Source organism: Eimeria necatrix, genomic scaffold (assembly GCF_000499385.1).
Source record: "Eimeria necatrix Houghton genomic scaffold, Enh_scaff204, whole genome shotgun sequence".
Taxonomy (NCBI): Eukaryota; Apicomplexa; class Conoidasida; order Eucoccidiorida; family Eimeriidae; genus Eimeria; species Eimeria necatrix.
The window spans coordinates 17,929-40,583 of record NW_013652667.1 but is presented as its reverse complement, the minus strand read 5'-3'; the positions used below and the strand labels follow the sequence as shown (position 1 = coordinate 40,583).

At 57.2% G+C, this 22,655-nt stretch overlaps 5 protein-coding genes across 5 annotated transcripts; 3 read left to right on the top strand and 2 right to left on the bottom strand.

Annotated features, from left to right (window-relative positions):
- Positions 1 to 418: 418 nt before the first annotated feature.
- On the top strand, positions 419 to 2,319 carry ENH_00027650 (cyclophilin, putative; the record flags this gene model as incomplete). The annotated part of the gene is made up of 2 exons (XM_013579944.1): positions 419 to 1,732; positions 1,855 to 2,319. 2 exons carry the CDS (start codon positions 419 to 421, stop codon positions 2,317 to 2,319), a joined length of 1,779 nt encoding a protein of 592 aa, XP_013435398.1.
- A 38-nt stretch (positions 2,320 to 2,357) lies between these two features.
- Positions 2,358 to 2,649, top strand: ENH_00027640 (hypothetical protein; the record flags this gene model as incomplete). Its single annotated transcript, XM_013579943.1, has 2 exons — positions 2,358 to 2,470; positions 2,565 to 2,649. 2 exons carry the CDS (start codon positions 2,358 to 2,360, stop codon positions 2,647 to 2,649), a joined length of 198 nt encoding a protein of 65 aa, XP_013435397.1.
- A 339-nt stretch (positions 2,650 to 2,988) lies between these two features.
- Positions 2,989 to 6,375, bottom strand: ENH_00027630 (hypothetical protein, conserved; the record flags this gene model as incomplete). The annotated part of the gene is made up of 4 exons (XM_013579942.1): positions 2,989 to 3,990; positions 4,107 to 4,354; positions 4,544 to 4,636; positions 4,827 to 6,375. 4 exons carry the CDS (start codon positions 6,373 to 6,375, stop codon positions 2,989 to 2,991), a joined length of 2,892 nt encoding a protein of 963 aa, XP_013435396.1.
- Positions 6,376 to 8,620: 2,245 nt separating this feature from the next.
- ENH_00027620 (helicase, putative) lies at positions 8,621 to 21,506 on the bottom strand (the record flags this gene model as incomplete). Its single annotated transcript, XM_013579941.1, has 16 exons — positions 8,621 to 9,148; positions 9,465 to 9,558; positions 9,743 to 10,323; positions 10,706 to 12,241; positions 12,563 to 12,718; positions 12,830 to 12,905; positions 13,078 to 13,391; positions 13,906 to 14,089; positions 14,293 to 15,369; positions 15,563 to 15,666; positions 15,913 to 16,376; positions 16,573 to 16,790; positions 16,964 to 17,192; positions 17,432 to 17,867; positions 18,054 to 19,680; positions 20,011 to 21,506. 16 exons carry the CDS (start codon positions 21,504 to 21,506, stop codon positions 8,621 to 8,623), a joined length of 9,120 nt encoding a protein of 3,039 aa, XP_013435395.1.
- Positions 21,507 to 21,784: 278 nt separating this feature from the next.
- Positions 21,785 to 22,413, top strand: ENH_00027610 (hypothetical protein; the record flags this gene model as incomplete). Its single annotated transcript, XM_013579940.1, has 2 exons — positions 21,785 to 21,796; positions 22,198 to 22,413. 2 exons carry the CDS (start codon positions 21,785 to 21,787, stop codon positions 22,411 to 22,413), a joined length of 228 nt encoding a protein of 75 aa, XP_013435394.1.
- Positions 22,414 to 22,655: the final 242 nt, after the last annotated feature.

Here is a 22,655-nt window from a genome sequence, read left to right as displayed (position 1 = left end):
GACCACGCAGAGCAGCATGCTGAAGTGGCACAAGAGAGCGCAGCACCTGTGTGCCCAGTGCTCTCAGGCCCAGCAGTGGAAGTACTGAGCATCCGTAACAGCAGCAGCTGCTGCTGCTGCAGCAGCAGAAGCAGCAACAGCTCAAGTAGCAGCATCAGCAGCCTCAGCGGAAGCAGCAACAACTTACGGAGCAGCAGCAAGAGTAGCAGCAGCTGAGCAGCTGCAGCGGCAACTCCGCGCCACCTGCTCTTCAGCCATCACGCCCACACTAATAGCAATAACTGTATTACTCACAGTTAAAGTAATACGAATACTAATACCAGTACTCGTTCTAGTACTAACACTAATACTAGTGCTACCACAGCAGCAACAAGAATAGGAAGAACACTAGAATTGGCGATCTTTCGGGGCCGCGGCGATGTCGGAGGTCTACGTGCACGAGCCCTCCACTGCGGGCAAAGTGGTGATGCACACCTCGATGGGGCCTCTGGACATAAGCCTGTGGCCGCGGGAGACGCCCCGGACTTGCCGCAACTTCGTGCAGCTTTGTCTCGAGGGCTACTACGACAACACAGTCTTCCACAGGCTCATTCCGAATTTCATAATTCAGGGAGGTGACCCCACGGGCACGGGCACGGGCGGCAGCAGCATATATGACGACCCGGAGGAGGACGACGTGGGCGCTGAGGGGCCCCCAGGGGGCCCCTCGGGGGCTCCCAAGCACAAGGAGGGGCCCCTCACCCTTGAGCTCAACTCCAGACTCAAATTCAGGTACCGCGGCCTCTTGGGGGCGACGACGTTTGAGGCCCAGGGAGGCCACAAGAAAGGCCATGAAGGGTCCTCGCCAGCAGGCGCTAGGGGCCCCGAGGGGGCCCCCGCGGCTCCGCGGGTGGGGAGTCAGTTCTTTTTCACCTTAGGGAGAGCTGACAGTCTGAATGGTAGGTACACTTTGTTTGGCAAAGTAAGTGGCACCTCGCTGTTCAATTTGCTGCGCATGGGGGAGCTGCCCATAGACAAGAACGACAGGCCCAAGGACCCCCCCCGAATAATTCGAACGGAAGTTGTGTGGGACCCCTTTGGCGACATTGTGCCCAGGGTTCTGCCGCAGCAGCTGCAGCAGCAGGAGGAGGAGGAGGAAGAAGAGGAGCAACAGGAGAAACGGCCGCAGCTAGCGGCCCCCAAAGTTGCGCTGCTGTCCTTTGCGGAGGAGGATGAAGACCTGCAGCTGCAGCAGCAGCAGCCGAAGAGTAAGGGTGTTCTTAGCGCCCACGACTTGCTGGAGGACCCCAAACTCTCGAAGGAAGCCCCTCCTGGGACATGGCAGCAGCAGCAGGAAGCAGCAGCAGAGAGGCTCAAGGCCCGCATAGCTCTGCTTGCCGCCGGTAGCGGCAAGACAGCAGCAGCAACGGCTCCTGAAATTACGGATGATAGCAGCAGCAGCCGCAGCAGCAGCCGCAACAGCAGCCCCAGCAGGAGCCACAGCAGGGGCCGCAGCAGGAGCCGCAGCAGGAGCCGCAGCCGCAGCAAAGAGAGCCATAGAGCCTTCCGTCGTCCCCTACCCCTGCCACCCACCCGCAAAGATATTGCTGCTGCTGCTGCTGCCTTGCCGGACGCTGACTTGCTGACGCCTGCGGAACAGCGACGTCGGTTGCTGCTGCTGCAGCAGCGGTCTCAGAGCACCCAGAGGCGGCAGGCTGAGACCCTGGAGAAGTTGCAGGCATTCCGGCAACAGGTGCGCCCAAACTCTAAATCGTAGACAAAAACCCTATATCTAAACTGTATACCTAACTGGGCAATAAACCCGAGACCCGAGAAAGCTGCGTTGCGTTGTGCTGCTGCTGCGACTGCGCTCAGCTACAAAAACTGCAGAGCAAAACCGACAAACGCAATAAACCCAGCAGTAGCAGCAGCGGCAGTAGCAGCGGCAGTAGCAGCAGCAGCAGCGGCAGCAGGAAGAAGCAAGACAAAGCTTTAGAAGCAGCGAAGGAAGCTGCAGCGCGAGCGACCGAGCCGTTGCTGGGCCACCCTGTGGCTGAGTCCGCTGCTGCTGCTGCCGCTGCAGCAGCGGAGGGACCCGAAGCAGCAGCAGCCGTCGCAGCAGCAGAAGAGGAAGACGACTCAGATCCCTCGTGGTTCATGACAGGGGGTCTCACGTTCGCTGTCGACAGCAGCACCGCCTACCGCTTTGATGCAGCAAGGAACAACTTAGAGGTGAGGGACCCCCTAAAGAACAAACTCTTCGCGGATGACCCTAAAGCCAAACTCAGGAAGAACCAGCTGCCCTATGACAAAGGGCCGCGGGAGCTGGAGAACTGGTAGCAGTAGCAGCAGCAGCACATGCAGCTGCACCTGTGGGGATGCAGCAGCAGCTACTGCGACCAGCGCTGCAGCAGCACAACCAGCAGCCCGTGCTCGACCAGCAGCAGAGCTGCAGCAGCATCGCCCACAACAGCACTACATATGTGGACACGTAAGAAACAGATAAACCTAGCAAAGTCATGTTGGTTAAGAAAAAGGCATAGCCAACTAGTGGCTTCTTCTGCCGCTGCTGCGTGCTGCTGCAGCAGGAGCTGCAACAGCAAGCAGCAGGACCTGCAACAGCAGCAGCAAACCAGGAGCGGCGCTTGGGCGCCGTCCCAAACGCCCTGAGGTCCAAGGGGCCCCTCGCAGCTGCTGGAGCAGCAGCAGCCGCTACCGCAACTGCTGCTGACATAATTTCCCTATTTGACTCTCAGTTTCGTAAATGGCTTACGAGCGGTGGAATTTACGTAGTTCTCGACAGCCCCTGCTGCTGCTATTGTTGACACCCCAGCATACTGCTGGGACCGCAGCAGAAGCAGCAGCAGCGGCGCAGGAGTCGGCGCCGCTGGATGTGCTCTGCCTGACTCAGCAGCAACAGCTGCTCAGCTATTATGCAGCAGCAAGGCCTCCCCCATTAAGTCGTTGCTACTGCTGCTGATTCAGTAAAAGGCTCTGAGCACTCCGTTACTATTCTGCGGTCGCTTCCGCTGCTGCAGCATCTTGCTGCTGCTGCGTCGTGGCCGGTGCCAGGCACGGCTCTCCTTGTTCCTGCTGTGGCTGATGCTGCAGCAGCAGCTGCTGCTGCTGCTGCTCCTGAAGTGGCTGTGGCTCTTGTTGCTGCTGCAGACCTTGCTGCAGTTCTTGCTGCTGCTGCTGCTGCGCCTGTTGCTGCTGTTCGGTCTTCAGGACCTGCTGAGCATCGGCATGTTGCAGCAGCAGTAGCTGTTGCTGAAGTAACTGCTGCTGCAGCAATTGCTGCTGCAGCAGCTGCTGCTGAATCTGCTCAGTGAGCTCCTGCTGCTGCTGGCCGTCCTTCAGGGGCAGCAGCTGCAGTGCCGAACTATCTGTTGCTTGCTGCAGCAGCAAACCGGAGTCCTGCAGCGGCAGCGAGAAGCAGTGCAACGGGTCCTGCCCCACAGCAGCAGCAGCAGCAGCAGCAGCCGTATCCTTCACTCCGGCGTCCGTCTGCTGCTGCTGCTGCCCGGCGCACGATGCCAACAGAAGCTCATGCTGCAGCAGCAGCCTCTGCTGCTGCCGCAGCAACGCCTCGCTGCTGTTGGTGTCTTCTGCTGGCTCCCTGCTGCTGCTACTGTTCTCTTGCAGCAGCTGCTGCGCTCCCAGCAGCAAAGGCTGTGTTGGAGACCCCGATGGAGCAGCTGCAACATCTGAAGGAGGTGCTGCTGTTGCTGCTACACCGAGGGCCTGCTGTTGCTGCTGCAGCTCTGCTTCTCGTTTCAGCTGCAGCAGCATCTGCTGCTGGACTGCCATCTCCGGCAGCAGCAGCAGCTTCGGGTCGTAGTCAATAAAAGACATGGTAGGATTCGCACCTGCTGCAGCTGCAGCCGCTGCTGCCTCCGACTGCACTGCCAGCTGCAGGAGCTGCTGCTGCTGCTGCTGCAGGCAAAATTCTTCGGCCCTTCTTTGGGCATCTGCGTGGCCATACTTACGTACGCTGAAGCGCCGCACAACCTGCAGCAGCAGCACACCGCCACCGCAAACACCAAAAATCATTGCTGCTGAGGCTGCTCCAGCTGCTCCTGCAGCTGCGCTTGCTGCCACTGCTGCTGCAGTTGCCACAAACGTACCTGCTTCCCAGTAGCCTTATCTGTGACAACACCTCGCCAGCAGCCCCGCGTCGATTCAAAAACAACACCCTTAACTCCGCTTTGCAGCCGTTGTTGCTGTTGCTGCTGCTGTTGCTGCTTGCACGCCGCTGCTGCTGCTGCTGTTGCTGCAGCCGCAAAATCGTCCTCCGAGGAGAGAGGGCCCCCGCACTGCTGCTGTTGCTGCTGTAGCTGGGCAGCCAAGTCCGCATCACCCGTTGCAGCTGCCGCTGCGGCACAACACATCAGCAGCAACACCACGCACTGGATCTACCGCAGCAAACTGCTTTCGATAGACGCGAGGGTTTAGGGTTTGGACGGCCTTCGGGAACTCGCCTATTCAATTTAGCGCCGCGACACTGGCGCTCTGCACGCTAGCGCCTGTGGCTTAGGGTTTAGGGTTTACAAAGTAAACTTACCCTCCTTGAGCTCCTTAGCAATCGACTCAGCCAAAGTTTTGGCCCTCAGAAACCCAAACTTGTTGACTGAAAAGCAGCGCGAGTACTCTCGCCCTGCGCAAACCCCAAACCTTAAACCCTAAACCCTAAATTTTAAACCTTACATTCTAAACTTGAACCCCTTACCCCGAAATCACAGAGCTGCAATTCCCCGCCAGGGCACCCTCAGTCGCAGGCCGTAAGCCCGCAGAAGGATCCATTTACATGAACCCTAAACCCTAAACCCTTGCGCTTAAACCCATACCTGTCTCAGTGTCTTTCCAGCGAAAGCGCCAGCCACAATGAGGAGTCGCCCTGAAAGAAACCCCTGGCACATCACTTAGAAACTTCGCATCACCTGCTGCAGCAGCTGCTGCAGCTGCTGCTGCTTCGCTGTTCCACTGGGCGTTGTTGCTGCCCTGCTGCTCCTGAAGCAACGCTGCTGCCGCTGCTGCCGTTGCTGCTGCTCTCTCCTCCAGCCACAATGCAGTCGCAGACGAACATCGCACCGCATCGCGGGCTCCCTCCCCGCCGTCACTGCAGCAGCCCTCATGCTGATGCTGCTGCTCTGCTGCAGCAGCAGCTGCTGCGGATGGCGCAGCGGAAGATGCCGTCCCTGACATTTCCGCTGCTGCTGCTGCTACGGCGGCGCTGCTGCTGCTGCTGGAGGCAGCAGGCTGCTGCCCCCGCACGCGTTTTGCTCCTCTTGACCTTGGCGCCCTTCCGCCGTTGCCGCGCTTGGGAGCCTGCGGTGCGGCTGCTGCTGCTGTGGGGAAGCTGCTGCTGCTGCTAATTGGACGCCTGCAGTAGCGCACAGCAGCAGCGAGCTGCGCCACAGCATCTGCTGCTACGCCTGCGTGTTTTGCTGCCAAGTCCGCTGAGGCTGCTGCCTCCTTGGCCGATGCTGCTGCTGCTTGGGTTGCCTGCAGCAGGTTCAGGGACTCTTGCTGCAGCAGAAGACGCAGATCCGAGCCGAGCAGCTGCGGTCCCAGCGACCCTACAGCTGATGCTGCTGCTTCCGCAGCAGCTGCTGCTGCTGCATTGGAAGCACCCAAATCACCAGCAGCAGGTGCTGCTGCTGCTGAGGTAAAATCGACTGCGGCTTGCCCTTCTGCTGCAGCTGTTGCTGCAGTCATACGGGCGCTGTTTACTGCTGCTGCTGCTACCTCCTCCACAACAACAGGAGGGGATGCTGCTGCTGCCGCCTCTGCGGCTCCCGTTGCCGCCGCGTCCGTTGTGGCTTGTGCTTCCGTTGCTGCTGCTGCAGCTTCTGCTGTTGACACTGCAGCGGCAGCCTCGCTGCTCTGTGTATCCGTTGCGGCCGGCATTTCCACAGCAGTGGCAGCACCAACGATTGCTGCTTCAGTTTCCTGCACGCCGCTGCTGCTGCTGCTGGCAGCAGCAGCACTGTCTTGTCCTGCCGCCTGCTGGAGGAGAGTCGGCGAATCCACAACAGAAAAAGCAGCAGCAGCAGCTGCTGCTGCTGCTTCAGGCGTGTTGGAAGGGTCTGTTGCTGCAGCAGAGTCCACAGCTAGGGTCTTGCTGGTGCTGTTGCTGCCGCCGTTGCTGCTGCCGCCAGTACCCGGACAGGAGCAGCAAGAGGTGGGCGTACAGCTTGCCGTAGTGGTTTGGTCTCCGTCCGCTGCAGCTGCAGCAGCAGCAGGAGGCAGCCAGGGCGGCGCGACTGCAGCAGCAAGCGCACCGGCAGGTGCTGCTGCTACTGCTCCCTCTGTCCCGTCTTCCCCAACGGAAACAAGCGGCTGCGGCTGCTGCAGCAAAAGCTGCTGCTGCAGCAGCGTGTCCACTTGGGACATCTCTCCAACTAGCAATCGCCCACGGCCTCTGCTGCTGTATCGCTGCTACTGCCTCTCCCAGTGCCGTTGCAGAAAACAAGTGCTGGTTTTGGAAAGTAGCCCTTGTGTCCAATTCGGCGGCGAGCTGCGCCTTCCGGGCAGCCCATCGTGTACCTAGAGGAGCAGCTGCTGCAGCTCCTGCTGCTGGGGCTGCGGTGGGCCCTGCTGCAACTGTGCGTTGGCAAGGCGGCAGCAGAAACAGCAGAGAAACAGCAGATTGGTTGGTCCAAAAAAGCTCCTTTGGAGCGCGCCTATAAGGCTCAGAGGGACTCAGACAAACGAATCGAAAAAAGGATGGAAGTGAAGTCACGAAGCAGCACCAGGGGGCCCCTCCAACGGCAGACTGTGCCCTTCAGCTGCAGCAAGAGCTGCAGCTTCTGCGGGCTTGCTGCTGCAGCAGCTAAACAATAAAGCAAACTGAGTACAGCAGACCGCTGTGGGTGCTATACTTGACACCTTCGTCGCTGCTGCTGCTGTCGCTGCTGAACGAATCCCGAGGGCTGCCGTCGTAGCTGGCGTGCCGCAAAAGGCAGCAGCTGCTGCAGCTTGTGCTTAATCACGCATTATTTAAAGTTTAGAGTAAAATAACTCTAAAACGTATAAAAGCCGAGCAAACGAAACACAAAACAAACAGCCCCCCACCCCGTTGCCCCTACGGGGGCCTGCAGTCACTGCGCGGGGCGCCGGTGGGTACACGGGGCCCTCCCAGCATGTGCTGTTGTGGTTGTTTCGTTTTAATTTTCCGCTTTGTTTGTCCTTAGCGCTTGTTCTTATCCTTAAGCTTTGCCTATACCCCTTATAAGTGAGCTCTGTGACGTTTTTGATGTCAGCAAGTTAGGTGATGCTGTAGTTCTGCAGCAGCGGCTACCACAGCGAGAGCAGTACGGGCGCTGGCTAGAGCATACACTGCAGACCGTTTCACACTCCCTTCGAAAAATTTGCCGGTTCTTTGGAAGGTTTTTTTACTATTTGCCTGTTGGCTTTGCTGCCTGGCCGCTGTGTCTCCCGCTACAGCTGCAATGCGGCAGCAACACCAGCCACACTTTGCTGCTGCTTCCGTTTCGCTGGCAGCGGCAGTTTGTGCAGAGTTTAGTGCCCCGCCAAGCCTCCCAAATGATGCAACGCCTTGGATAATCTAATGTAGTAGAAACTCAAGGCCCGAAGGAGCCCGCTCCTTCTCCGTTCACTCATCTCTTCACAAGACTGCACTGCACCGTGATACCTGCAGTCTAGTGCAGCCTAGGGTCTGCTGTTGGTAACCCTAAACCGCAGCGCTGCGCCTCCGCACTTCAGCTTCAGCTGCCGCTAGAGCCCTTCGCTCTCAGTCGTGCTGCCCCACAGGCGGCCGCGCTGAGTGAACGCTGTTAGTGGCGATACAGCTGTAGTCCAGTCCTCACGGGCTTCACTCAGTCCCAGATGGACCTCATACATGTTTATGTATATACGTGCGAATATACACGCATTCGTATATGTATACAAATATATATATAATGTTCATTTGTACGTGTATGTAGATGTACAGATGTCCTGTACGCATCATTGGCATATACACATATGGTATATATACATATGGATACGTAGAAATGTACATAACTACACGGAACACCTATATATATAAGAAACACGCATAACGGGTTCCTCCTGCTTGCGCGCCTTTTCGGGTTTTCACTGACACCGTTTTCCCCCAATGTTTCGTTTGTTTGTCGTTCGTTTGTATCGTATGGTTGCGCGCTTGCGGGCACAACATTTCCCTCTGGATCCACTCAGTGAGGCTTGTTATTGAGTCCAGCAGAGAGTTTGCCAAGAGACAAGTTGTTAAACGTAATACAAAGTGATTCTTCCCTGCAGCTAGCTAGCTAGCTGCTAACCAGCTAGCTAGCTAGCTAGCTAGCTAGCTAGGAGACCCCTCGATTTTCGCTGCGTAGCTACGCCTCTTTTCGTTCCAAGTTATGTTCTTCGCTATTTCAGCTGCTGCTAGCTAGCCGTGTAGAAGAGTGGCTCCCCGCGTCGGCCCACCTCTCTGCACCTTCTTGGAGCTCCCACCGCCGTTTCCTGTGGATGGTCTCATCTGGCAGGCCGAAGCTAGCTGCAACAGCTAGCTGTAAGTTGTGACGGCAGGGGGCTTCAGCTGCATGTGTCAAAGGTCCCGTGCACTCAAGTAGCTCGCCACAGCTAGTTACCCATGCTAGGGGCCCCCCAACCGTAGCTAGCCTGGGGCTGCATGCAAGGTCTCTGCGTCAGCTGCCCTCTTTACTGGGCCCCTTGTGCACCTCCGCTTGCTTTGGTTTTGTTGCCGCTCAAGCTGATGCTGCTGCTCCTGTTGCTGCTGCTGCTGCTCGTGCAGCACCAAGTCCTCTTCAGTCAAAAATCCCCCGAGGGCAACTTCGAGGGCCTCCGCTCTATCCTCTTCTACTGTCTTTGCTGCGCGCTCCCACAGTGCTTCCTCGTAGTCCCTGTCCTCTGTGGCCCCACAACCTGGCAGCAGGCCAACAAAGGGGCAGCTTGATGTGGCTGCTGCTGCTGCTTGTGCTCCACTTGCTGCTTTTGGTGACCCCAGAGGGCTACTTCTGGGGGACGCGGCGGCATCTGACGCCGCGTCACACGCAGCGGCAGCGGCTGCAGCAGTGCTTGGCTCTGCAGCAGCTGCTGTTGTGGTTGAGGTACAGTTGGGAGCAGCAGCCGCTGCTTCCTCCTCGACCTGCAACAGCTGGTGGAGGTCTTCGAGGGAAAGTCGCTGAAGCAGAGGACAACAGTGAAACGGGAGGTAGCTGCTGCTGCTGCTGAAACAAAGCCACCAGCAATGCACAGCTCCTGCTGCTCATAAGCAGCGCTCTAGAAAAGCTCCCGGTGCTCTTCTGATCTTCTGATAGTCCTTGCTGGGGATTCGCGCTCAGAGTCAGAGCTAAATGTTAAGTTAAGTTCTTCCCCAATGGCTTGCGAGTTGCAAACTAGCGGCTGCATTCCAGTTATGTGTTTACGTTTACCATCCAAGCTTTAGTGGTTATCAGGCTTTAATTTACGCTTGGGCTCTGGCCCTGGGTAAACAGTACCTCGCAGAGTAGGGCCTCGCTGGAACTTTTTGAGGCCTTGCGGGTTCGGCGCAGTTGCGCTACTCGCTCCTCCACGGTGTCCTTAACAATGAACCTGCAGCGGAAACCCTAAACGCTAAACCCTTCTCATGAAGCGCTGAGCTAGCCAAATCAGCGTTGTGTCTGTACAGAGGCTGGCCTCTCCTCAAGCTAAGAACAGCAGCGCCAGTGCACAACACGCTTCAGATATATACAATTTAGGGATTGCGGCTTAGATTTTAGGGTTTATCGTTTGCTACCTCCAGACGTGCGTTTGCCTTGTTTGTGAGATCCTGTACACCCTGCCGATGGCCTGCGTCTCTTCTGCTGCGTTGAGGGGGAAGTCAACAAAGAGAACGTAGCGAGCAGCTGTGAGGTTGAGGCCCCTTCCAGCCTTTCGCAGGCAGCACAGCAGCACCTGGGGACCCCCTTCGCTGGTACTGCTGCTGAAGGCTTTTATTGCTGCTACTTCCTTCCGAGACCCGTAGTAGCACAAGCTGCTGATATTCAACTGGCGCAGAGAGGAACGAAGCAGCAGCAGCACTTCTCGCCACTCGGAGAACACTAACACTTTTTCACCTTCTTGTTCCTGTTGCTGCGGCTCCAGCGGCTGCTGCAGAATTTGCACCTGCTGGCTTCCATCCCGCTGCTGCAGCCGTTGCTGCAGGTCTCGTGGCCTAGAATGCTTCAAGGCTTGGTTCGGCTGCTCCGTGCTACTGGGGGTCAACCCTGGGGACCCCAGGGCTCCCTTCGCGCCTTGCGGGGTCCCCACCAGCTCTACAATTTTGTTGATGACAGCAGCAAACTTCGCGGAGTGTGGCCCCTGGCCACCTCGGCCTTCCTGCAGCAGCAAGAGAGTCAACAGCAGTAGTCACACAGCAGTAGTCACAATCACAGCTTCCGGTGTAAATCGCCGGCGCAGCCACAGAAGAAGAGCAGCCCTCTCAACATAAGCAAACCACACGCAGAATGTGCTTTTAAGTACACCGACACCAGTCTGCAAGGGCGCGCAGGCTGGTCAGCTGGAAGTTATAGAACACACATATACATGTGATGTGTAGATACACACTGTACGTACACATACGTAAGGCCGTGTACAATGTGTATGTTCATACATATGTACACATATGTGTGCTCATTCAGCATTACGAGTAAGTGCCTGAAGGTACATGGACGGTTCACAAATAGTGCGATGCTACTAAAACTGCACCGAGTCAGCGCACCGCGGCGCCTGCAGGCATGCGTTCGGGAGAGGCTGAGCGGGAGCGGCTAGGCAGTCCTTGCTGTTGTGTTTGCTGTTGCTGCTTTGGACCTTGCGGATGCAGTTGATCTTTGTGCTGCTCGGCTGCTGCTGCAGTGGACGAAGTAGCAGAAGCAACAAGGGCAGCATCTGATAGGCAAAATTGGTGACGGCAAATTGCACACTTTAGGATGGGACCTTGCTGGCGCTGCTGTTGCTGCTGGCGCTGCTGCTGGCGCTGCTGCTGCTGCAGCTTCTGCAGGCACGATAAACACATCGAGTGCCCACAAGGCAGGACCACCACACATCCCCGAGCCTGCATTCTTTGCAGACATATGGGGCAGCGCAGCGGGTCCTCATCCTCGTGCTGCTGCGGCTGCTGCTGCTGTGGCTGCTGCTTTTCCAGCTGCTGCTGGTCTTGGCCTTGAACTGATTGCTGAATGCGGCCCTGTAGCTCCCCCTCCTTGTGATGCGGCTGCTGCTGCCCTAACTCTGCTCTGACTGTTGTGCTCTGCTCTGGCAGCATTTGCTGCTGCGACTGCAGCTCTAATTTCAGGCGTGGTCGCTCCTGCTGTTGCTGTGTAGTTTTTTGTTCCTGATTCTGCTGCTGCCTCGCGAGCGCAGCAGCGGCAGCACGGGATGCCCTGTCCATTGCTTCTAGAGTTCTATAGGGACCACATCCGATGCTGTTCCCTGCTGCGCTTGTTGCTGTTGTCCCTGCGCTGCAGTCTGTAGCCGTTGGAACCCCATCTTTAATCCGAATATCAACAACAGCATCAGCAGCACCAGCAGTAGTAGCACGGAAAGGACTGGGAGCAGCAGCTGGCGAAGAAAGGTTAGGAGCATGGGCATTTTCACCGGCAGCTGCTGCACAAATATGGTATGCAGTTGCTGCTGTTCCAGGAACAGTAGCCGCGGCAGCAGCACTAGCAGCTCCGCCAGCAGCAGAAAGGGCAGCAGGCGCAACAACAGGCTTGTGTTCCTTGGCTTTAAGCCCCTTAAGAAACTGATAACGAGTAAACGTCACGGAGATTTGGTTCTTAGAAAGGCTCAACTCGCCCAGAAGCTGCGAAAGGACACAAGACACCTCCAGGGGTCCCAAGGCGCACCGCTGCTGCAGGAGCTCCTGACGTAGCGATAAGCCGTCACCTGCTGCGCCATCTGCTGTTGCTGGCGCAGGCAGTGGCCGTGCTCGGTGTGCTGATGAGGACGGGAACGCTCCGCTTGCTGCTGCACATGTTGCTACTGTGCCTGCTGCTGCTGCGCCTGCTGCCGCTGTATCTATTGCTGCCACATCGGTTGCTGCTGCTGCTGCGCCTGTGGTTTTAGCTGCCATTCCGCCTACCGGAGGAGCACCTGCTGTTCCCCCTACCACTGCCCCTGCACCGGCTGCTGCTGCTTCTTCCGGTGCACACTCTGGGGTCTTCAAAAAGAACCTAGAAACAGACATTTCCAGCTCGTCAAAGGCCGAAAGAACGCCGCGGCTTCCCAGCAAGTAGCTCCCAGCAGCAGAGAGTTCCTAATAAAGCAACAACAGCAACATTTTGAGAAAGTAATACGGAGCTCCACATGTTAAACCGCATGCCACAGGCACAAATAAGAGGCTTTTGTGTGCCACAGCTTTTAGTTATGTGGCTTCCTAGTAAGTAAGCAACGGCACCTGATGACCCCTGCTACAGCAATGCAAACTTGTAATTCTCAAGTTGTCTCGGCGCTTTCATGAATGGAATGAAAAGCCAACAATAATCGAACTCTAGGCTTCAACAGGGCGAGCAAACAGCCCATCCATCTGGTGACTATAAGGGCTAAACGCTAAGTGATCCAAATTTGCAACGCTGACCCGTTTAAGACACTCCAGTTCCTTCAAGTGTTCGTCTGCTGCTGCAGCAAAAAGACCTCCTTGAGGGCCGCCCAAAGATGCATCTTTGCGCAGCAAGCTGCTGAGTAGCTGCAGGCAGCGGACTAGCTCGCTGTCGCCGTAGTGATGGTATCCTTCCTACGCAGCCGCACGCAGCACAAACCCTAGACTGCACACCCTAAGCCCTAAACCCGAAAACATCGTCTCTTAATACGAAATGATAAGCAGTAGATATAAAGAAAGACCTACGATGTTAAGGCTCGAAGGATCCGCTGTTACAACGTCGAGGTTCTTCGAAACGCGGTTGTAAAGGAAGTACTGCAAACTGCAGCCACAAAGCATGCAGCCTCAACTCTAAACCCTCAACCCTACATCCCACGCCTATGACAACAACGGATTAAAATAGACGAATGCAACGGCATGCCATGAAGAAGAATGAAGTTTTGGTGGGCGGCCCTATGCAAAAACGCTAAGGGTTTAGGAATTAAGGATCTCACTCAGAGATCTGTTGCGCGGCAGTGCAGTGGAAGCACAGACCACACAATGGGCCATCATCGGCGCCTCCTTTCTTTCTTCGTTTCCTGGGGGACGCGGCAGAAGCAGCCAGTTGCTGCTGCTGCAACAGGAGATGCTGCTGCAAGGAGATTTGCGTGTTGCGGCTCTTCCGCTGCTGCTGCTGCTGCCGCTGCTGCTGCTTCTTGCGCAGCTCGTACAAGTCTGCCTGACACAGCTCGTTGCAGCGCGGGCAGCCCCCAAACGCTGCCTGCATATCTGCGGAGGGCCGTCCGTGGTGGTCAAGAGCTTCCAGCGTCTGCAGCAGCAAACAATTCGAATTCCAAAGCCAGTCCCACATTCGAACATACAAAAGAAGCGACGCAAGATAAAGCCCGGGCCTTCAACGACTATTCAACGACTATTTCAAAGCGGCTCAGACACATCGGCAGGACAAAAACAAAAGAATTTGCAGATAGCAAGTGCCGGCCACGAAGGCGCTCTAAGCTCAAATGGGGCCAATGGTGCCCCCCACTAATCTGAGTTGCTTGTGCACCTATGGGTGACAGAGCTGTGATGAGGCCCTGCAGTACTGCATTTTCGAGTGCAAGGGTCGCATGCTCCCGCTAAGTAGGCATAAACCACGAACGGCCAAGCAAAGAGTTCTTAAACAGGCGGCCCCCTTTTGGGCCCTTGACCACCGTACCCATAGGCCCTTTCGTTGTTACTCTCTGGGGCCTTTTTGGTACCGCCTGGTGCCCCAGGTCCCTCTTGCTGAAACCACTGCGAAAGCGCACGGCTAAGGGGACCCCTACGGTGCTTAAGCTACGTACCTTGATGAGTTGTTCTCTCCTTTCGTCGAGTTCATCTAATCTCATCTCGAGGGCCCCTACGAGGCCCCTGCAAGTGGAGACGCCTCCCAGGTGCAGCCGGCGGCCTATAAAACCCGTGGGAACTGGCGAGGCTCTGTACTCCCCGCAAGAGCCTCCGCGCAGGTTGGCTAGCTCCTCCCGCACTCTGCACCACAAAGTCCAGACTCTTACTGCTAAATAAGACTTTTAGTCCCAAAGAAAAAGGAATATGCAAGTGGCTGTGGGAATGTCTTAACAGCGCCCGATTATTGCCTTGCCACTTGGAGGCTGGGCTGCAGAGGCACGAACTAGCAGAAGCACTAGCTAATGAGTTAAGTCGCCAGGCTCTAGTTAAGGGCTCGTGGCTACCTGAGGGCTACAGCCCGGCTGCGTTCGTCATCTAGTGTCGCAAAAGACACAAACCAGCGGCCTCCTCCCATGCGCCTTCTCCATTTTTCGGCCTCCAAATATTCTTTCAAGGCGCTCTCTCCCGCACAGTCAGACTCGCTAGCCTTCTCTGAGACACAGAGAACCCCCCTAACACTTCCTTGGGACAACGGCGGCTCTTCTACAGCAGATAATGGCCGTGCAGATCCTTCAGGAATTGCTGCGGGCTCCACGCTCCCCTCTGCTTTGCTTGCGGAAGACCCTGCAGGCCCCTTTGTCTCCGTGCGTCCGGTTGACGTACCAGGGCCTCCTGCGGATTCCCCCACAGTGGCTGCACGGGGCTGCATGCGTTTGTGGGGAGCCCCGCCAGCCCTTTTTGGGGCTTCCTTTTCGCCAGCACAGGATAAAGTTCTACCCGTCCTGTGCTTTTCTGTCTCTCTGAATCGCAGGCGAAAAGTCTCTCTTGCCCGCGTGAGCTCTCCCACTGCCTTCGAGGCGTATTCGCCCCGTAGCCGCTGGAACAGATCCCACGCTGCTGCTGCTGCTTTTGCTGCTTCTGCGCTTACTGAGTCGGCTGCTGGGGCGCTTGAGCTTGCCGTTGCTTCTCCCCCTGCTCGCCCTGCAGAACCGGCGACATTGTCCTGTGGCGGCTGCCGCTGAATTTCGTATCCCTGCTCTTTTGAGCTGCTGCTGCTGCTGCTGCCGCTAAAGCACGCACCATTATGGTCCGTGGCTTCTGCGTCATACGAATGCTGCTTGCCCTCCCGAGGAGCAGCTGGGCTGCTGTTGCTTGCCCGCTCAGGAGATGTTTCATTGGCTGCTGCGCTGTGGGAAAGGCCGCTTGGGAAGGCGGCCATAGAGAGTGTGTCGTATAGGTTGTAGGCCGCATGTATCTGCTGCAACTTGTCTATGTGGTGTCGGCCAGCAATGAGTGGCTCTAAGAGGCTGGGCTTTAAAATCAGCGGCCTCACATTTTCCTGGGGGTTCCCCAAATGAGCAGCAATGGAAAGAGGCAGCTCGGCACCCCCTAAAGAGCGCCGCGACAGCTCCAGCACGTGCCTGAGACTCGCATAGCCTCGAGCTACAAGCCAAAAGCCTTGAGCCGATCCACTACCCCACAGCCACAAACTACAGCTAATAATAATTCGCACTCGAAACTCTAATATCTCGATCCTGCCAGAGACACGAGTGTGGACAAGCAACCCTAGCCTGCGCGCGCTGAGCCATTAGCCCTTAACCCTGACACACTTACAGGTAAAGCAGAGCAGCACGAGCTGGCCGGCCCTCCAACAGTGACAGCCCAGCAACTCCGTTCACTTCTGCGCAATACGCCCGCAGCGCCTCTTCAAGCTCCACCTGAACGCCCAGGGCTCCAGCCTAAGCTCCACGAGGTACAGCCTCATGTGCCCCTGGCAAACGCTGGCTTGAGGCTTGTGGAGGGTTTCTCGTTTAGCATAAAGCCACAGAAATGCAAAAGGGAGTATTGGTGAGGGCCCACGTTTTAAAATTTGGGCTTTATGTCTAATAAAAGGTAATAAAGTCTGCGAATAAGGTTCAGGGTTCAGCAGTGAGGCTTAAAGGAATTTATGAATTAGGGTGTACTCGAGCATCGGCGAGAAGGCGGCAGAGGACCTCATCCATCGACATGTAGCGGCCAAGCCCCTCCAAAGCATCGGTTTTCCGGTTTGCTGCAGTAGATGTGCTGCTGCTGCCGCTGCTGCTGTTGCTTCGTCGACTGCTGAGGCCAAGGGCCCCAAGCTGAGGATGGTTTGCTGCCTGCCGCAGCACCAGTAGCATCCCAACCATTTGTGAAGAGAGCGCAGCCGCCATGTGCGCCCTTCGAGCAGCAGCAGACGCTGCTGCTGCTTCTGCTGCTGCCGTGCCAGCTCCCTTCCCCGCCTGCTGCGCCTGCTGCTGCTGCAGCTGCTGCTGCCGACTGCTCAGCCGCTGTACACGCTGTGCTACAGCCCGCTGCTGCCGCTGGTAAAAGAAGCGCTCCACAGGCCCCAATTCGACATACACATCGTGTATTATGGGAGGGGGTACCCCTAGCTCCTCAGCTACCTCTGACACATAAACCACACACCGTGGACTCCAAGGATTGGAAAGGTAGGCTTTAGCGTAAAACGTGTGTGCTAAGCTTTGAGCCAAGAACTACAAAGTGCAAATCAGTACGCTTTGCTTCAAATCTTAAAGGTAAACTCCAGGCTAGGCGGCCTAAACTCTACGCCTTCTCCTTGGGCTCTTCACTGCAAATGTCACCGCTCATGTCCGTCCGCCAGATAAGAGGAGCCAACAAATCCACAGCAGCATTTAGCGCGAAGCCCGTGAGGCCCCACTGCGGGCCAACACGAGCCTCCACAGTGCCTCCACAGCTGCTGCTGCTGTCTTTGCTGCTGCTGCTGCTACTGCTCTTCACTAAGCAGTCGTCCTCTAGGGCGCCTTGTGCAAGGGGTAAGGAAAGGCCCTGAAACGCTCGCCTACAAATAAACCCCGATATAAGAAACACAGAGCCCTAGGCCCTGGCCCTCAAGCCACGGAAACGCAGCCGTGGGGAAACGCTACAGCAGAAACTGCGGCAAGTCCACCAAGCAAGCACGCTGGGGCCCTAATGCAGCTTCGTCCCCACCACGCCTAGGCTGTAGGCGCTCACTGAAGCAAACAGGGCGAAGACAGATGGGGAGAATCTGCAGAGAAACGAAGGGCGGCCAGGAGACCCGCGAGCTCCTTGGGCAGCAGCGAACCTCGAGGTGCATGAGGGCTCCCCCAGAGGGCCCCCTGGGGCCCTTCTGCAGCTAACTCGTCTAGCAGCGGGGTGCCAGAGACGCACCAGCGGTGAACGGCTTCTATAGAATGGCAAAGCCGGGCAGCCCCGCTAAAGCCTGCAGTGGAATCGAAAAAGACAAATAAAGTAGCATCTTAGCTTTCGGTTTGGGCCTTAGGACATAAGGGCTAGGTGTACACAGTGCCTGAAACGGAGAGAACAGAATGAGGTACTGCAGCACAGAGCTTAGGCCAAGCCTATATACGCAAAGCCTGTACGAAGAAGCAGCAGCTCCAGCAGCAGCAGAAACAAGAAGCAGCAGCAACAACAACCCAAGAAGCAGCATCAGCAGGTTACCGCCAGCTAGCTGGGCCTCATCTATGACAAGTCGCCACCAGCGAACTCCCAAAATAGGGGAAAAGAGCTTGCGGTACCGTTTAACTCCTCGCAGAGACATGCTGCTGCTGGTGTTCGTGCTGCTGCTGCTGCTGCTGTTGCTGAAGTTGAGTGGCGGGGAGAACCAAACTTCCTGCTGCAGCGAATCAAAGGGCACTATTACTAGGTCATGCTCAACCAGCTGCGACGCGAGCACGTGAGGTCCTTGTGGTGGCCCTCCGATTGCTGCTTCCACTGCAGCAGCAGGTACAGACAAAGAGGGACGGCCGCCTTGAGAAGTATCACCCTCTGCCGCAGCCGCTGCAGCAGGAGCCCCCCTGCCAGACCGCGCTCGCGGCAAAGCAGGCGCTACGCCAGGCGAAACAAATTTCGCCTCCGCCCGCGCGACCGCGAGCACCTGCAGGCGCACAGCGCAGGCAGAGAGCCTCAAGGCCTCGGCTGCACTTCATGGAAGCCACCCTGTGAAGCTGCGGCCAAAGTGCTGAGCTCTGCGCGCTGCTGCCGCAGAACCCCAAGCACGGGCAAGAAAATAAAAGGCCATTCATGCCCTCGGGCCTAAGGTATAGGCACTGTAACGCCTCACAGTGTTTGCTAAGGCGGCTCTCGCAGGCTTCAGGCCAGGGTAGACAGCGACCTTGAGAGCGCCATTGCAATGGACAGACACCTCGCGCCGCCACTGGTCTACAATTGCTGCTGGGCAGACCAAAAGGGTTCCTTTCACCTCTGGCAGCTGGCTGCTTCTGCTGTCGTTGCTGTTGCTGCTCTTCGGACCAATGCTGCCGCTACCGCCGTCGCCACTTTTGGTGTTGCTGCGACTCTTGCTGCTGCTGCTCCAAGCCTTAGTTTCTTGCTGTTGGGCAACGCAAAAGGGGCAGATGAAGGGGAGCGATACAGGCGCCCCCGGGGAATCGGCGACACAAAACACATGAGAAAAAGCGAGGCAACAGCTGCATTGCACGACTGCCAGGAGCGAAGCTTCTTTCCCTTGCTGCTCCCTCTGCTGCTTCCGCTGCTGCTGCTGCTGCTGCACACGTCTCCGCGCAGGCGCATGAGGAGCCCACCGCATCCCCCCTTTTATATTCATGGGCCCCAGCGAGTCAAGCCCACAAATGCAGCAAATGCGAGCGTCAGGCGGCATCTCATCTCCCCACCGGCAAGCTGTTCCCTGTATTGTCGCTGCTGCTGCAACTGCCTTTGCTACTGCAGCTGGCCCTGCTGCTACGGTGGCAGCACTATGGTCTGCTGCTGCAGCTTGCTTTGGTGGTGCCGCTGCTGTTTCTGTTGTTGCAGCGTGCTGTGCCGCCTCTTCCTGATCTGTAGATGTTCCTTGGATCTCAGCGTCAGCAGTAGGCACAGCTGCATCAGATGCTGCTGCCGCAGGTACTTCTGCTGTTTGGGGCTTAGGGTTCGCTAGAACCAATGCTAGGACCTCTACACTCTTTCCAAGACCCATGGAGTCGCACAGTAGACCTCCTGGGACGTCAAATCCGACTGAGGCCTCGCTTGCTGCGGCTGCTGCTTCTGCCTCTGCTGCTGGTCCTGCTGGTGGTCCCAGGGATCCAGCAGCAACCTGACCAGTTGTGTGGTTGATCCAAACAGCAGCACCAGAAGGCAGTACGACTCGATGCCACACCAGATTAACTTGCTGCTGCATTAGCTGCTGGTGCACTAGTGCTCGCAACTGCTGCTGCTGCTGCCGTCCAAGCACCCTCTCCCACTCCCTGACGCTTTCGCTGCTGCCAATGCGGGTGCTGCTGCTTATGTATTGCCGCCACTCTCTTGATAAGGCAAACAGGACCGCCCTCTGCTGATATGGGCGCAGGCAACACTGCAGCCCCGGTGGCTTGAGGAACTCTACGCCCACAAATGGGCCAACGCGCTTGCTGTCACAGCTGCAGCTGGAAATGCTCCTGCTGCTACTCGTGGAGTCGCTGCTAGAGGTACACTTGCTGCTGGAGCAGGTATCGCTACTGCTGCTGCGGTGGTCGCTGGGGGGTTGCTGCTTGGAGCTGCTGCTTTGGCTGCTGCTGCTACTGCCGTGCTTCTCTTGAAGCTGCAGTGCATGCAGGACACGCCGCTGAGAGACGAGGCTGTAAATGAAAGAAGGGCTGACGAAGAAGTGGCGCAAAGCTGCGCCTCCTTGTGCGGCTGCTCCTGCCGCTGCTGCTGCTGGCAGCAACGAAGCCTGACCCAACATCCGCCCGAACAACCTGCAGCAGCAACCCAACAGCACAGTCTCGCAAACGGCAGCAGAAGTTGCGCCACTAGAAGGAGCCATGAGAACCCCAGTGCCTGTACCACTTGCATAACATATCGTGCAGCAGGAAGCAATCAGATGAGCAGCAGCAGCTACGGCAGCAGCGGCAGCGCCAGCAGCACTAGCAGCAGCAGTAGCAGCGGCAGAAGCAACAACAACAAAGCCAGCGTAGCCCTCATGACTAGGAAGGCCAGCTGTTGCAGCAGTGGCAGTTTCTTCAGCAACAGCAGCATTGCCGCCGTCATGGGCAGCCGCAGCAGCAACAAAAGCGGCAGCAGCTGACCACTGTGCTGCTTTGACTCTGCACTCCGAGTAAAGAGGGAACACATCGCGGGGACGCCCACAGCGTCTTGTCATTAGGCACAGAGAGACCTCAATCGACCACAGCCACCCTTTGTTGTTGTTGCTGCTGCTGCTGCCAAAGGGTACTAGGCCTTCAAAAGGCTCCGCGGCAGCTGCGCTGCTCCGCTTCTTGCGCATTGACGCCTTCCGCCTACAGCCTCTTGCTGCTGGTGCTGCAGATGCTGTTTCCTGTTCTGCTGCTGTTGCTGCTTGTGGGGCATCGGAATCATCGGCAGAGGCAGCAGCACCAGCAACAGGTGCATCTGCAGATGTAGCATGGAGTAGCGCTGCGCGGAGGCAAAGCGGCAACAGCTGCTGCTTAGCTGTTAGCAGCTGCAGCAAGTCGCAGCCTAAAGTCTTCGCTGCAGCATCTGCCCGTAGAATGCACGTGGCAGCGACGCGGGGAGCAGCAGCAGCAGCAGTAGCCGCTGCTGCTGCTGCTGCTGCTGCTGCTGCAGGTGCTGCTCCCGCTACTGCAGATGCTGCTCCCGCTGCTTCAGGAGCAACAGGAGCTGCTCTTGTCCCTGTTACTACTCTTGGCATGCTTGCTGTGTCGCTTTCATTAGCACTCTCTGTTGACTTTCCTGCTGCTGCCACTGCGTTTATTGTGGCTGCTGCTGGTGCTGCTGCGGCTGCTGCAGCTGGTGCTGTAAACGGACGCTCAGCAGCTACAAGAGAAAGGCGAAGGCGTCCAGGGCCGTTGGCCTCCAAAAGAGCACCGAAAACGTTCCTGCAGCCGCAGATGTGCTGCGCTGTTGCTGCCGCAGTCTTTGCTGCTTCTGTTGCGGCCGTGTGAGCCGCTGCTGTTCCATCCGTTGCTGCTGCGTCTGCTGTCGAAGTAGTATCTACTACCGCATCATCCGCAGCGCATGATACAGAGGCCTGACTAATTGCGTCTGCTGCAGCTGTGGCAGCTGCTGCTGCAGGTGCTGCAGGGGGAGCAGCTGCTGCTGCAGGAGCTGCAGGAGCAGCTTGTACCTTTCCACTCTCCCCTGCTGCTGCAGACAACTCAGGGGCAGTAGCTGGCTCACATTCTTCGCGCTGCTCCAATAAACAACGCCTGAGGCGACGGTAGGGAGTCCCTGATGCACTCTTAATGCTGCTGCTGCTGCTGCAGCTGCTGCTGCTGCTGTTGCCGCTGCCACAGCGCCAGCAAAATGCAGACGGTGGCCCTTCGGAAGCGACTTGGAGAGGGCCCCAAGTGTACAGGCACTCCACGGCTCCCTCTGATGCTGCGTTTGCTGCAGCCCGCAGTAGAGCCCTTCTCTTTGCGTGCTGCTTCTGCTGCAGTTGCTCTTGCTGCTGCTGCTGCCGCTTCGAGGATGCCTTCCTGCTACAGTCCGAGTTGCCGCTCTCATCGCTGGAATCAATATGCTGCTCCTGGTCATGCTTCAGCAGCAGCTGCTGCAGCAGCGATCCTTTTGGCTTTCGCTGCATTTGCTGCTGCTGCCGCCGATGCTTCAGTTCAACTGCTGCTCCCGCTGATTTTACCGAGCCTCCGGAAGCATCATATTAGGCCCTTCCAGAGCTGTAGTTGGCTTGTCTATCCGCTGCTGCGCAGCAGTTTCTGCTGCTGCTTTCTCCGGCGCAGTGACTGTAGCTGTGGTTATGCCTGCTGCAGTTGTCGCTGCTGTACGTGAAAAATGTCTGTAGGTGCTTCCCGCTGTCCCCAGCACGGATCGCTGCTGTAGCCTGCTGCAGCAGCCAGAGGAACAATGCCACAGGCTGTGAGCACTGTAACGAGCCACTGCAGCAGCAGCACGGTGACCTTTTGACCTCAATCTGCTAAGACCCCAAGGTCGTGGGGAGAACGGACTGCTGCTGCTGCTGCCAGTTGAGTTGCCAGTTGAGTCTATTCCTTCTAGTGTTGCAGCTAAATCAGAGCCCATACGGAAGCTCTTGCAATGTTGCTGGAGCTTTTGATGTTGCGGTTGCATCTGCTGGTGCTGCTGCTGCAGCTGCTGCTGCTCGACACAGGCCACGCCTCAACCAGCGGCCCCTCAGCCAGCGGTTGTGGCCTATTTCCCAGAGCCCTAGAAGGCCCTAAACGCTCCCTTGAAAACGCAATTAAAGCCAAGTTACTGTTGTTGCTGATGTGGTTGAAGCTGCTGCTGCTCCTGCGCTTCAGCGGCAGCGGGACCCCGAGCAGTGTCGGCTGCGGCAGCAGCAGCAGCAACTGCAGCAGCAGCAACTGCCGCAGATGCCGCTGACATTTCAGCTCAGCGCTGCAGAACAGCTCGCTGCTGCTGACTGTCTTTGTGCAGTTTTTGCTCCCGTACTAAATACTTCTCCTGTACGCGTTATAACTGCCATAAGTCTTACTGCAACTGCTGAGGCTGCTTAGGCTGCTCCCGCTGGGGAGACGCATCAGCAGGCGCCGCATTGCTGCTCGGGACTTAAGTGCGGTGTGCAAAACCTGCTGAACATTATGCTAAGGGCCTGCTGCTCGTAGCCGCCGGCAGCAGCAGCCGCAAGAGCTGGCCCCCAGCCCAGGGCACAGCAGCAACAACGGCAGCGGCAGCTGCTTGTGCAGCTGTTCCGCTGGCCGCAGCAGCATTTCTTGCAAAGTTGTCGCTGCTCTGGAAG